At 43.9% G+C, this 15,287-nt stretch overlaps 1 protein-coding gene across 1 annotated transcript in view; it reads right to left on the reverse strand.

Annotated features, from left to right (window-relative positions):
• Positions 1-15,287, reverse strand: part of IFT27 (intraflagellar transport 27) — a 93,167-nt gene that overhangs the window by 46,439 nt on the left and 31,441 nt on the right. Inside the window, exons 2-4 of the mRNA XM_069231346.1 lie at positions 11,442-11,521; positions 10,828-10,887; positions 10,200-10,259 (exon numbers count right to left, since the gene is read on the reverse strand). Of these exons, the coding sequence (XP_069087447.1) occupies positions 10,200-10,259; positions 10,828-10,887; positions 11,442-11,521 (200 nt within the window). The remainder of the gene's footprint in view (positions 1-10,199; positions 10,260-10,827; positions 10,888-11,441; positions 11,522-15,287) is intronic.

A 15,287-nucleotide genomic window follows, 5' to 3' on the forward strand; every position in this document is an offset into this window, starting at 1 on the left:
CACAGCTCTAGTTGTTGATGGGGTCGTCAATGATGATTTTCTTGGCGACGATGAAGTCGTCGACAAGCCGTCTATAAGCTAAGCCGATGAAAGCTTTTTAAAAATGTGTTTGACCTGAGGTGGTGGAATTGAAGGTTCAGAGGTCTACTTTTGAGGTCTTTTTACTGATCTTGAAGCCGTCTTCTCCTCCTTAGTTTTTGAAGGTAGGCCACTCTTCTGAGGAGACTTAGAGAGGCTGCATCTGTGAGAATCCTGAGATGACTTCTTGGACACCTTTGTGGGTGTCCACCAGAAGAGTGAGCACTGGACTACTCTTTACATCTTTTAATAGGCATCTTCTGAGAGGACAGAGATGAACAATTCTCTTACTCAGAAAGGATTCTCTCTTGATTTAAGTTTCTGGAGCTATAGAAGGACTCGCCTTCACGGTCCTTTAAGGTCTTATTGGAAAAAAAGTGTGACATAACTTGCAGTCCTTGCTTTTATGGTCAGGATAGAGGCAGTAAATGCAATCCTCGTGAGGGTCATGTGTGTGAAGCCTCTTCTTTCTGCAAGTGCCACAGGGTCTGAAGAGAACTTTTTAGGTGTGTCTGACATATTAAAACATCAATTTAGGACGCTAAAAAACACAGAATTCCAATATCCAGGGTAAATCTGTGAGATGTTCTTGTACAAATCAGCAGAAAATTAGTAAAGATCCTTCTGGAGAGTTGAGAGGAAAAAATGAGTAGAGCTCAGTGGAGACTCCCTAGCATGATGTGTGGTAGAAAGTTCTACAGGGTGGTGCCACCTGATTAGTTGACTCTTAAGTTTGGTCCTTTTTGAATAATGACTTTGATATGGTACTAAACTGAAAGGCCAAGGGCCTCTATGTTTATGTCTAGAGTGACACTACCTTTTAAAGGTACCGGGGACTCCCATCTCGATGACAGGGATGATTCAAGCATGTAACTCATTCCCTGTTGTTGAGATGGGAGTGATTCAAGCATGAGAATCTATGAAATTTCCAATACTGGAGTAAGGACGCTTGTAACAAGACTTCGATTGGGCTCCATTAGGTGCAATCTTGGTTTTCCCTTGCCCCAATTAGATCCAAAAAGTATTCTTGTGTGTCCCTGTGACGGTTTCTCTTTTCAGACTTTGCTGCATTTTACTTTTTTTTTTGGGTTGTACATTTTATGATCCTTTCAGGCAAAGGTTTTTATTGTTCATTTTAAAAGAACAGGGTTTGTGTTTTTTTTTTTTGTTGTTTTTTTTTAACAGTGCAGACCAACCTTTTATTTGTTGTGTATGCTAGCAAATGCTCTTGTTTGTCTTCTGTGGGATAGCTTCTCAGAAGTGCAATATGTTGGTGTTACTGTGAATTTTTAAATGATTTGTCAATGTATCTATTTGTGTATCTGTTTTTATATTTTTATCTAGTTTTATGGCTATCTGTAATAATGACCGAATAAACTGAAACTGAGTCCTCTAAGTTTGGTCCTCATGCTGGTCAGTGTGGACAAAATGCCTGGCTTCTAAGCTCAGTTGTCAGTTGCAAATCCTAGTGCTGTCCATCTATACACCCCGAAGCAATGAATAGTCAGAAAGGGCATATCACTGCACTCAGCCTGGTTGCTGCACAAAGCATTTTCAGGCAGTGTGTGTGGACCTAGTATTAAAAAAGGTCTTACAAATAAAAACTGTAGAGACTAGATGTGTTCCAGCCAAGGTGGCTCCAGTCAAGGAATGTAGCGTTAGTCATTTGAGGTTCTGCCAGGCAGTGATGGTGTAAGATTGTGTAGTATGCTGAGTGGAGGAAGCTGCAGTCTAGCAGGTGAAGGTACTGGGCATCTTAATGGTATTGCTTTTTACCACAGTTAGTTGTATGTCAGAATATCATTGAAAAAATATTTGAGGCAAATACTGCATCCTAAAGAGCATTTACAACCATAGTGTTCCACAAGCAAACTCCAATGGGGTGACACCTTTGTGAATGATATTTGGGTGACAGAAGGAACGCACATGAATTTATTGTTTTTTTTTTATATATAGAGTACATATGTTATGAATGAATGAACGCCCCCAAAAAATAAATATTAGCTCAAGAAGTATGATAAGAAACTGAAGGAATTTGTGAAATATATATTTTTTTCTTGAGTCTGTTATTAAACAAGAACTATCTCATACCTCCTGCATTAATCCCCTGCGTATTATGAGGAAGGAGTAATGCTTGAGAATTAAATAATCTTCCTTAGGCCTTGAAAGTACCTAGGGAACACATTGAGCATGTTCTTTTCTCAAACACATAAGTTAGACAAAAGGAATCCAGGTCTGCTTTAGCACTGGAGGCCTCTGGTGCGACTAGCTTTGTTGGCGTTTTACCCCCTCCCGCCCAAGGACCTCCTTCGCCACAGATTCCCTCGCTACTACCCTCCAACAGTCTACTTCATCTCTCCATCGCCCCTCTTTCATATGTACTTCTTTTGCCTTATAGCGCTACTCATACCAGTGTAGAGTGTCAGAGCACTTTACATCACACACAGAGACAATTAATCATACCTATGTAAATCAGTGTGTAGGAAAAGTTACATAAGACAAAGGACTACTAGGAGTAAAAGTGACATGTCATCCATGCTGGTAGGCATTATATTTTAAGAGTGATTGGTCTGGAGTAGTGGTTGGGGTTGGTTTTAATAATAAGAAGTAGATATCTAACCCAACTAACCCTTTTCAGCATCATTAGGATAATGAGAGACTGGGGAAACATGACATTCTAACCTATCTCTTGCATTCTGCATGCAGCTCTTTGATGAAAACTGATAGCTCACTGTGCTATGTAAGGGCAGTAACTTAGGAACCGCAAGTCACAAAAGGATCTGTAATAAAGGCAGTGACCCAAGGAGCGATATACATAATATACAATTTTATGATCTGCATGGTGCACGTGATCGCAGCAGGCATATTAACCCTCTGGGCTTCATTATGTGTCAAAACTGTTACTAGACAAAACTCTGATCTCTCTCCAGCAGGTACAGAAATCACCAGAGTTATCTTGACATTTTTGCTACTTGAAAATTGCTGCACACACAAGCAACTCTGCAGCATGTGCTTTTAAACCCATAATATATTTCAATACACAGTGGCCCCATCAACCCGACCCACCTGAGCTTGGCACCCGACAAGATAGGACCAGTTGCGTCACCCTATAGCCAAAACTGAAAGGAATGGGTGTGGAATCAAAGAACCTCCCTATGTCCAGATTGTATATGTAAGAAGAAATAAGGAAATGTACAAGACTTCAATATCTTTCATGTCTAGAGCATGCATGTTAAGACACGTTGATGCACATTAAAAAGAGTATTTCCAGGTCTGCGATGTATAGGTTAGAGATAAAAGCAATGTGTGATGCATGACATATTTCTTACATGTAAACACGTTAGAAAACAGATAGACTGTGTGGGACGTGAAACAATCGTTTTTAATGTCATGAATGAATACTTTAGGAAAAAAAGAATTGACAACTGAAATAAATTTCCTTAGGTGAACAGCGCATATGATGAAACAAAAAGAATGTATGAGACGTGCATGTCACACATTAGGAGATAGAAGATTTTGTCACATAAACATTTTCTTATCTTGAGAAAGTGTATATGTAGAACATTTTAGTCTCAGTTTTCCTCCTGTCTGGAACATACATTTTAAGAGATGAAAAAACATGTCAGATATGAAAATATTTTTTCTTATGTGTAAAATCTGTAGATTGGGATGTGAAGAAAGAATCTATCTGAAGAAATGAAACAATCTGCATAAACAGTCGTGAAGATGCACACGAATATTCCTCAAATTACAGCGAACGATATGCACTGCGATTATTTATCATTCCTAAATATTTAAAAACAAAGCCAAGTGATGTATATGTATGTATATGGCCTCCGGTTCAGCTGCACAAATTTGACAATGGCCCCTGTTCTTTTTGTGCAACCTAGTATCGGAAATGTAGTACCAACCACCGACATCTCTCAGCCTTGGTGCTATGAGCTCTGCAACATCCCAAAATTGACCAAACCAGCTTTCCATGTTTGTGTCCCTAGAAGCACACACTATTTGTCTTGTCGTAAGGTATCGGAGATGACATGAAATGGAGGAGTAAATGTATTTGTTGTTTCTTGTAGGAGGTAAACTGTGCGGGTGCCCACTATTCAATACAGTAGCCACTCAGATCAGTCTAGCTGACTACCCAGCTGAAGAGTCAGTACACCAAAGTAGGAAGTACCTCTGCTGTTTACTGCATACAAATAAGTCATAACTGCAGAAGGCTGGCTCAGTTTATGATGTAAACCTATGGTGTGGCACCATAGACTGATTCCAGGCAACCCTTAGTGATCGTGTTTTGGTGCCTAGATAACCAAAGCTCTCTAGGAATAGTTTGGAGACTGGCTCAGGCATATCAAGGAGGAGTATAAAGCATTTACAAGACCTCAGTAGTTAGTGATTATCACACAAGAAAGAACTACACCAAGTGTTGCAAAAATAAAGTATGCTTTATTAGAACATCAGTACTATCCTAACGTTGGTATATCTCCACTTGGACATATCTACACACAAAATATATACTTAAAAACAAACAGTAAAAGCATAGGAATACATGGAACCGCATGGCGAGCCCAAACCATATTCTAAGAAAGTGGTATTAGAATGGAGGTGCCCAACCAAGGTAGGTGTGTTAGAATCCCAAGGGCTGGGGCAGTAAGGAATTACCAGAGGTAAGTATCAGAAATCCCCAGGCGCCCTGGTGCAGAGTAGTTCTTGAGATGGGTGTCCCATAGACTGTTGCAGTTGGGAATTTCAGGATTCAGGACCCTTCGCAGAGGTTCCTGAGGAAACCAGTTGGCACAAAAAGGATTTGATAGTGCCCTCACAGTGGATACCCAGAGAAGTGGAGTACCTACACCAGGGAGCCCAGGTTCGTAGGGATGAAGTGACATTGGAAACCTTTGTTGGAGTCAATGAGAGCCTCGTTTGTCCAGCTGCGGTTGCGACCCATGGACCAGGTCGGTGGAACCCAAGGGTGGATTCTGGGCAAGAAGAACCTGAAAAGGAAGGGGACAGTGTCCAGACCATTCGGAGATGTCCAGGTGGCACAGGTAGGCAATGTCAACCCTCCTAAAGGTGAAGTTCCTGCAAGTCGGTGAAGGAAGAAGTCCAGCTGCAGAGTTCAGGAGATACTGGAAGATCCTTGGAGTCACCCACAAGCTGTCCCATGTCGGTCGCTGGATTGCAGGAGGGTCAATGACCAACAGTACCACCAAAAAGCATTGGCAAATGCAAGACAAAGTTACAGGAAGTTTGCAGGATTGTGGGGACCAGCAAGGTCAAGGAGACTCGACACTTGGAGGGAAGTAATGGCCAGCACTCAGCATGCAGGAGAGCCAGCAGGAATCGTTGGAGCCACCTACTAGTGACCCACTAGCAGCAGGCACAGGGAGTTGCAGGGAGGCCTCAGCAGCCCTGCAAAGAAGGAGTCCCATGCTGCAGGAGTTGCAGATTGGAATCTAAACTTAAATTTGCATAGTGCTGGAGGCTGGGGCTTATTGGAACTTGAAGATCTCCTGGATGTAGAGTCAACAAGCCTTGCAAAGAGCAACAGTCGTGGTGCACAAGGGTTCAGTTCCAGTGGCTGCAACAAGGGCCTACCGTCTCCAAAGTTGGTCAGAAGACAAGCTGGATGAGGACAGGACCACAGAATCACCATCTGTGTTACAGAGCCTTTCAATGTCCTTGGGACAGCAGGATCCACCAGCTGGTTGTTGTCGTCTTAAGCTTCCTGCGGACGCAGGGAGTGACTCTTTCACTCAAGGAGAAATTCCTTATTGCTTCTTGATGCAAATTGGGTCCTTATGACCCTGGAGGCTGCACAGCCACGTGTGTTGCAGAAATTTTGCAGGAGCTGGAGAAACAAAGTTGCAGTGTCTTGCAGAGAATTCCTTGTAGAGTCTTGCCCAACTAATCTGGGAACCCACCCTCAGGGGGGCCCTTAAGCAACCTAAAAGAGGGTTAGACACTATCTGCAGTGACCAATCCATCAGAGGGGGTCAGGGGCGTCATCTGCCTGGCCTAACCAGTCAGATGCTACCAGGGGCCACTGCACATCTTATTTCCAAGATGGCAGAATCCAGTGGCCACCCGGCAGACCTTTTTGCACCTCCCTAGGGGAGCAGCTAGATAGGGGGTGGTCACTCCCCTGTCCTTTGTGTGGTTTTGTGCCAGAGCAGGAACCAGGGGTTCCTGCACTGGTGCAAACCAGTTTATGCACAGAGGGCACCAAATGTTCCCTTCAAAGTAGTCTGGTGGTGTGGAGAAGGCCACCCCCAACCCAGCACAGAGACATCAAGTTCTAAGGGAGAGGAGGTCACACCTCCCTCCTACAGAAAACCCGTTATTCTGCCTTCACCTGCTCAAGTTAGGCTCAGCAGCAGGAGGGCAGAACAGTGTCTGGGGGTCTGCAGCAGCACAGGCTGACAGACAGACCATGCAAGGCTTTACAGGCAGATCTGAGGGATCCTCTAAGGAACCCCCAGAGTAAATGGTATCATGCAATTAACACTGGAGTCGGTGTAGTTGCATGATTCTAACATGTTTGATATAAAACATGTCTAGGTTAGTTGAACCCATTATATAGTTGGACTACTCGTGTTGACCAGTGTCCACTACATATCTTAAAATGGCCTCCCTACACTTACACAGCCCAGGGAATGGAGTCTGAGGTTTGCAGGGGCACCTCTGCTCATGCAAGGGTACCCTCACACTCAGGACCAAACGCCCTGCAGTTGAGCTGAAGGGCCTACCATAGGGGTAACTTACAGTGTGCAGGTGCAGTGACCGTGAGATAAGGCAAGTCTTATATCTAAAGTGAAAGGTGCATTAACCAATTCACGCAGGCTGCAATGGCAGGCCTGCAGACACAGTTTGCGTGGGCTCCCATGGGTGGCATAATACATGCTGCAGCCAATGGGAGACCCCTGGTGTACCAATGCCCTCAGTATCCAAGTACCATATGCTTTCATGGTTGCACCAGTATGCTAATTGTGCGGTGTAAAAGTTACCATGTAACCAAATTTAGAGGCGAGAGAACAGACACTGGGGTCCTGGTTAGCAAGATCCCAGTGTACTGCAGTCTAAACACTCTGACACTAGGAAAAAAGTGGAGGTAATTATGGTAGAAAGATGCTACTTTCCTACAAAAATGACCTGATGTTTGTTTACTGATTCAGAAATGAAACACTGATGCTACGATTTGGTTTTGTTTTCCTCTCCTGTTCACTGAAATGCCAGTAAAATTGTTTTATTTAAAAAATATTAATAAGAACCTCAGCCAGTGCTAAACTGTTTCATGCCTTTTTTGACACTTTCCACTACTTCTTGGCCTCTCCTTTTCAGATGTTTTTACACGGTTCTGATTTGCCTGGAAATCGAAGCAGAGACCAACCAATCAGTCGACTTGCAGAACGCGACTTGACACCCGTGAGGGTATCTAGATGCTGGCAGAGGTCAGTGTCTCAGTCGAAGGGCCAGGTTTTCAGCATCCTATGGAAATCCTATAGAGTAGAGGAGGTCCTGGGGTGCAGGGGAGGCCCTTCCAGGCTTGCCTGCAAAGTAGGAGAAGGAGGTTCCTCCTGCTCTGCTGCGTTGTACGATATGGCTATAGGCCAGTGCAGAGGAGGTGGAGCAGAGGTGTCTGCTAGGCGGGTTGCGAATAGTGCAAGGCCTTGAACGTGTGGGTGAGAAGCTTCAATTGGCATATCTTTTGAACAAGTGGAGTTATTTTAGGTCGGGGGTGATGTGGGTGCGACATAGGAGATCCAGGATGAGTCTTGCTGCAGCGTTTTAGATGGTCTGTACTCTGAACTAGGTGAGCCGCGATCCCCACATAGAGGGTGTTTCCATAGACCAGTTGACTGGTGACGAGGGCTTGGGTGATGGTGCGTCGCACGTTTTGCGGAAGCCACTTGAAAACTGATGGAATATCAGGGGTAAATGTTCAAGATTTGCAGGCGATTAGGAAATCTGTACCATCCACCTGCAGAAATATTTACACTACAGATTTAGTTTAGTTTTCACTATTTACAAATAATATAATCATGAGAGAAAGTAAACATATGGCAAATAATTTTAAAAACATCTGGAAGAACAGTCTGGGACATAATCACAAAGTCCCTGCAAAAATAGGTAATCATCAAGGAGGGTAAGTGCTGCCAACACTAGCAATATTGTGTGCAGTCATTGAGGCTCACTGGATTACAGAGCTGGAAGGCCCATCAGGAGTGTTTGGCCAAGTAAGGGATAGCATACATGTTGACTGGATCCACATCTGGTAGCCAGATCGGTTGTGTTGCATCCAATTCCCGGAGGCCATGCTGGCATTGTTCAGTCTGATTCTAGTGGATACATCTGGGTTGTGATAGTTTGGGAGGTCTGTCTAACACATTAGGTCCATTCTCCATTTTACTGACTTACATCCTGAGCTATTGCTCAAAACTTCACAGCAATGGCACTTGTGGTATGCTTACCATTTCACTCCTCTAACTGTATCTCCCAGCCTTGATTTACTTCATTGAAATGGAGGCTAATGTCACATAACGGGGCAGAAGCGAGAACAAAATGGTAAGAATCATGGCAATACATTTCTTGCACCAAGTGGTTCACATCTGTAGCGGCTTTGGGTCATAGCAAAAAGGCAGCACCAATTTGCTGCACCTTGGTGAGCCTGTGTCAGACAAACCGCATGACTACTGCAGTTGCAGTCTTGGTCTGACTCCTGCTCTGACCCACACACACTCCAAGTGGAATGCGCATACCAAAAACACTGTCATGGAGGAAAGATTGGAGAGAGGATGTTACCAGATATATTCACCAAAGAGAAATAAATGTACATTACAGGTCAAGCAATTCTGAATAAAAGAAATCCTATGCTACAAGGTGGAGGAGTAACATTGCAGCAGGACTACTAGAAGTGACTCCAAGGGCTAGCTTGCTGGCCTCTTGTTCAGAGCCACAGGGACATGATAGGCTCTCATCATCTTGAACCCACACCTGGACCCAGCCTGACCGAGTCCTGATTGACGAGAGGTGTCCCACAAGTACTGGACCCTTGGTTGTGGTGCCAAAGGTGCTCAGAAGGACATTTTCCCAAATTTGGCCTAAAGGTGCTCTGACCACCAGAGACCGGGACCGACCTGCTTGCCAATCCCCCCTCCCACCCTCTCCCCCCTGAGGTATATCACTGGTTTAATTAACTTTGTGGTTTCTCACACTACATTCTACTCTGCAGCTGCAAAGCTGTTTCAGTGGTCCATTGTGGAACTGTCTTCGGCTACAGCCTTCTGCCTTTCCCCACTGGAGCTTTTCCACTTCAATTTCGGCGACTAAATCAAACTGTAGAAAACTTCACTCTGTCTTTGATCTTTGACCAAAGAACATCCGAGGTAAGCGTGGACCTGGCCCAATGCACCTCTTGTATCCAAACCTTTTTCCATCAAGGTTGGCCTTCACTTTAGACTCTCCCCCGGTTTTGCTAAACTAGATGCTCACGGTTGGTGCTTTGATCTTTTTGGTGCGATTTTGAACCTTAAAGTTTAAAAATGTATAACTCCGGTTCTACTGATTTAAATTCTGTTGTTGTGGTGTCAAAAGACTTATTAAAAAGTACTCTATTTTTCTAAATTGGTTTAGGATTTTTCTTGATTTGAGTTTTCACTTTATTGTTTGTGTGCTGCATAAATACTTTATACATTGTCTCTAAGAGACGCCTGCCTGTTTTTTTGAGCCAAGCTACCCAGGGTTAAGCACAGGTTAATTTAGGGACTTTTTGTGGTTCCCCTGCAAGGGATTGTGGATGTTGCTTGACGAGGGTTCACAGCCCAGACAACCAACAATCCAGTTTCTCATGTTACTGAATAAACAGTTCATCATCCAATACACATTGCAAGTTTATATTTGTGAGACACAGAGTTCCCATTTCCAACTTAATTTCTCTATGTTTTACCCTACTGCCTCGGCTCCAGTTGAACATTTCTTACATGATTCTGATGCACAGCAAGCTTGGAGGTTTTAACCAGAAAACAACTAGGCATTTCAAGAGTCAAAGCCGTGCCTCAAAACTTGTAGTTCCAATGGTTAAAAGAAAACTGACACTAAACAAAGGCAAGGAATGTACTCACCATTTTTGCTAAGACATCATAAAATATCTCTTTGCCAGAAGAATCACAGATAAACAGCTCCTATGGGGAGAAACAAAGAAAGGCTACTGCTCAGCAAGACAACCAATGCAGATGAGGGGGTGAACAGAGTGAGGAGAGGGTTAAGATGAGAGAGAGAGAGAGAGAAGGGAATAAGAAAGCCATAAGGATTGAGAAAGTGGAAAATAAAGTGAGAGATTAAAAGCGAGAGCTGGCTGATTAAGTGGAGGGCAAGAAAGGAGAACCGAATGAGGGAAATGGGGGAGTTAGGAGGGAAGATGAGCAAGTGAGAGGTAAACACTTAAAAAAGCAAGATAATAATATGGAGCGCTGTCAGAAGGGGCTGCTGACAAACTTGAGTACGAGTCCCAGTACAGGAATGACTGAGGTGCAGGTCAATGCTTAGGTGCAGTGGCAGAGCTGTGCGGGGATCCCTGTACTAGAAGAGGGATGCAGATGAAGGAAAATGTGTAACAAATCTAAAATGAGTGGATGCTGCAAGATTCACATGCATCTAGAGAATTGTGTGGGCAGCTCAGCAGTAGCAGAACAACTAGAATGTTGTACGCAGGGATTGAAGTGCATCAACAGTGATGTTTGCAGTTCTTACCACATTGTCACTGGTTTCTGGAATATGGACCGTCTTCACCAGCACATCAACTCCAGCAGTCTGCAGAGAGGAATCAGAATCTGACATAAAGCCAAAACCGCTCTCAAACTCACTTCTTGACTGTAATGTAGTCTTCAAAATTACCTACCATGGAGCGCTGCTGGCCACAATTTCAAAACCACTAAAGCCAGTATCAACAAAATTGAGAAAATAATAGGAAAAAACTGCATTAAAGTTCCAAACAGGAATGCAACGTTAAGTTAGGAGGTTAATGTTTTAATAAATAGTTGCAGGCTCAGCAACTGATGCCTTTGTTTTCCCACACTACTTTAAACAACATATAGTCGCCTGATTCAGCACATCAATTCCTGGATTGGGGAGGGAGGATGAAGAAAATTCTCACCACAAGAGAAGAGGAAATTACAAGGTGATGAATAATTTTGTGTAACCCATTAAATAAATTAATTATATATAGACATATGCAGTTCGAATTGTCCAACCTCTCACTGATGGGCAGGAAGTAATTGCCCTCCACACCATCAACTGTCCACTGCCCCAGGTTCCTTTTAAAGACCTCTTAACCCCTGCACCCCCCTTGTGCCTTTCCAGCTCACCATGGAGTAATTCTTCTGGAAAAGTGCACCATCACTGCGGAAGAGTTGGGCCAATGAACTTTTTCCCACCGTGGCATCACCTACGAAAACAAAAGACAGAGCAAATATAAGAGTGTAATGTCATCAACCCCTACAGCAGAAAAGGTCTACACCACAGAATAACTGGCATACAAATCTTTAAAGATTAACAGAGAGTCCTGTGTGTAGAGCCACTGAGGAGACCACTACAGAAGTAATTCAGAGGCAGTCTATCAAAGATAATCAGTAGAGCCAAAACATGTTTACTCTGGAAGCAGAATGAAACAATTACATTCTCAAGTAACCAACACCATAATTAATGAGCAGGAATCATTTGTGCACAGCAAGGGATCATGGACCTTTCAAACTCCCGTGACTCCTTTCATGTGATAACAATGTGCAAAAGTGATGTGGAAGAGCAGGTGCAGTGAGCAGGACTGATTGAGAAATCAAAAATACCCGATGAGAAACAAACTGCAAAAGTTGCAAATGAATGCTCTAATCACTTACAGTGGATTGCATTGTTCGGAGTCCTATACCCTTGTTTCATTCATTAGAAAACAAGGCCATCCGGCCTCACCAGACATCGATTACCAAGCTATTTTGGAAAACATAAAGGCCCTCCCTTTCTCCTGTTAGTTCAACAAGCCACAACTCAACCTAACTTTGGTTGGCCTGGAACGAGGACTTAGAGTTATCAAATTACCAGTAAGTAATTGGAGCCTTACCTCATCGTCCCTACCCTTGCTTCCCTTCTTTATAAAATTAGATATACAGAGCAGTCACAGGACAACCAAAGATCTAATGCACAAATATCTTTTAAGTGTAATTTCCCATTTGAAGCAAATAGAGATCTGGAGTTTGGGGTCTCTGAACTCACAATTTAAAAATGCAACTTTAGGTGAGGTTGTTTTTTGAACTGTAAATTTGAAAATGCCACTTTTATAAAGTGGTCATGTTAAACCTGGCAGCCTTTGGGTGGTCACCCCTAACTTTTTCCCTGCCTCCCTCCACTTTTGGGACACTGTTTTTGCTGGTTTTAGGACTCTACGCACTTGACCACTGCTAACCAGTGCGAAACTGCATATGCTCTCTCCCTTAAAACATGGTGACATGGGTTCATACCCCATTGGCATATTTAATCTACTTGTAAGTCCCCAGTAAAGTGCACTACATGTGCCCAGGGCCTGTAGATTAAATGCTACTAGTGAGCCTGCAGAACTGATTGCGGCACCCACATAAGTAGCCCCTTAACCATGCCTCAGGCCTGCCTTTGCAAGGCCTGTCTGTGCAGTTCCACTGCCAATTCGACTTGGCATTTAAAAGTACTTGCCAAGCCTTAAATTCCCCCTTTTTTTTAAACATATAAATCACCCCTAAGGTAGGGCAGGGTGCTATGTAGATAAAAGGCAGGACACATACCTGTGTAGTTTATATGTCCTGGTAGTGTAGAACTCCCAAAACCGTTTTACACTGCTGTGGGGCCTGCTCCTTTCATATGCTAACATTGGTGCTACCCTCATATACTGTTTGAGTGGTAGATTCTGATCTAAAAGGAGTAACAAGGTTATATTTGGTATGGCCAGAATGGTAATACAAACTCCTGCTGACTGGTGAAGTTGGATTTAATATTGCGATGTTAGAAATGCCACTTTAGAAAGTGAGCATTTCTCTGCACTTAAATCTTTCTGTGCCTTACAATCCACAGCTGGCTAGGTTAGTTGACAGTTCCCTTGTGCATTTCACTCAGACAACCCCAAACACAGAATGCTCAGTCACACCTGCACACATCTGCATACTGAATGGGTCTTCCTGGGCTGGGAGAGTGGGGAGCCTGACACTTACATTTGAAAGGACAGTGGCCTGCCTTCACACAATGGACTGCCAAGCCCCCTACTGGGACCCCGGCAGACAGGATGGAACTGAAAGGGGACCTGGTGCACTTCTAAGCCACTCTTTGAAGTCTCCCCCACTTCAAAGGCACATTTGGGTATTTAAAAAGGGCCTCTGACCCTACCAACTCAGACATTTCTGGACAAGATGCCACTGGTGAAGGAACTCTGAACAAGACCCTGCAACCTGCCAAGAGGAACAGCCTGGCTGCCCAAAGGACTCACCGGACTGCTTTTCTGCAAAGTATTGCTGCCCTGCTGCCTTGCTGCTCTCTGGCTCTGCTGAGAAGTGCTCTCCAAGGGCTTGGATAGAGCTTGCCCCCTGTTCCTTGAAGTCTCAGGGCCAAAAGACTTCATCCTGCAAAGAATGCTAGCAACGACGCACAGCCTGCATCGCTCCCCGAGTGCAGATCGATGCAGCGCCAGCGTTGCGACCAGAACTTCAATGCATGGCCCACTGGATCGACGCATAGCAGAGCCGGAACGACGCAGCCCAACTTCCTGTGAGAAGAATCAACGCAGCGCCTGTCGTGCGACAGAAATTTCCCCGCATCGCCCACCGGATTGACGCAGATCCTTTGACCTCGTCCTGCACACCCAGGATTTCTCCGCATTGTCCCCGGGGCATCCGAATACCCCGCAACCCAAAGAGGATCCAAGACAGCGTGCCGGAAATCGAAGCAAAGCCTTCCCTGCGTGGAAAATTGTCTGTGTGCCCGGAGAAACCAACGCACACCTCCCCATTTTCAACGCATCTCCCCCTCTGCGGTCCCTTGCGGAGAATTTGAACCCAAACCAGGTACTTTGTGCTTGCAAGAGACACTTGTTGCTTTTTAAAGAGCAAAGACTCTTTTTATCATTTTTTTAAAAGTGATATTTCAACGTGTACTTATCAAATCTTGATCGTTTTGACCTGCATTTAACCACAAATATAGAATATTTTTCTAAACACTGTGTGGTATATTTTTGTGGTGTTATACTGTGTTATTGCATGATTTATTGCACAAATACTTTACACATTGCCTTCTAAGTTAAGCCTGACTGCTCAGTGCCAAGCTACCAGAGGGTGGGCACAGGATAATTTGGATTGTGTGTGACTTACCCTGACTAGAGTGAGGGTCCTTGATTGGACAGGGGGTAACCTGATTGCCAACCAAATACCCAATTTCTATCAGGGCATTTTCTTGCTTAACCATTCTGTGCCTGTCTGTGGATTACATATCTGGGTGTTTTCCTTCACTGCTGACCGAGCTGAACTACACATACACTGAAACAAATCTCTGGAATGCAACTCTTAGTCTAGGAAATACATTTAATAAATCACTCTGTGAGGCTCGTAAAGAAAGGTCAGTACAACCGAAAGTGCAGGTTTAAAATGTGCACAACAATGAAATGAAAACATGTACAAAAAATCTATAAACAGCAAATATATATATGTAAAGATGCACAATGCAAAGCAGATAATTACTAAAAAATAAAAAATAAAAAAAAACATCACCATGGGGCGCAGTTGCTCCTTCATCTTTCTCTCAGTAGCTTCAAGCCGTAGACCCCCAAGATTGGCTGTCTCAATCCTGAATGAGGTCTCTGCATCTCCCCACCGTCAATCCTGGGTCTCTTATATACCTTAAACAAGCCAGAGAGGAGATTTCTAGAACCCGCCCTTCCCCACTCTGCAATTGGTTGTTCAACAATGCTGGCTACTTCAGGTCAGTTTTGAAAGGAACACGTCGGAATTGGCCAAGATCCCAAGGAGACCTCTCTCAAAACCAAACCGTTCCCTGCCGTACCATAAACATCATCCTAGCACATTCTTATCTTCCTAAGTCCTTGGTGAGAAAGAACATGCAGAAACGCAGAATAAAAACATGAGCAAAAGGTACATTGCATGACATGGGCACGGAAAAATACTTGCAGCCTTTACATTTCTAACATC

Source organism: Pleurodeles waltl, chromosome 4_2 (genome assembly GCF_031143425.1).
Source record: "Pleurodeles waltl isolate 20211129_DDA chromosome 4_2, aPleWal1.hap1.20221129, whole genome shotgun sequence".
Classification (NCBI taxonomy): Eukaryota; Metazoa; Chordata; class Amphibia; order Caudata; family Salamandridae; genus Pleurodeles; species Pleurodeles waltl.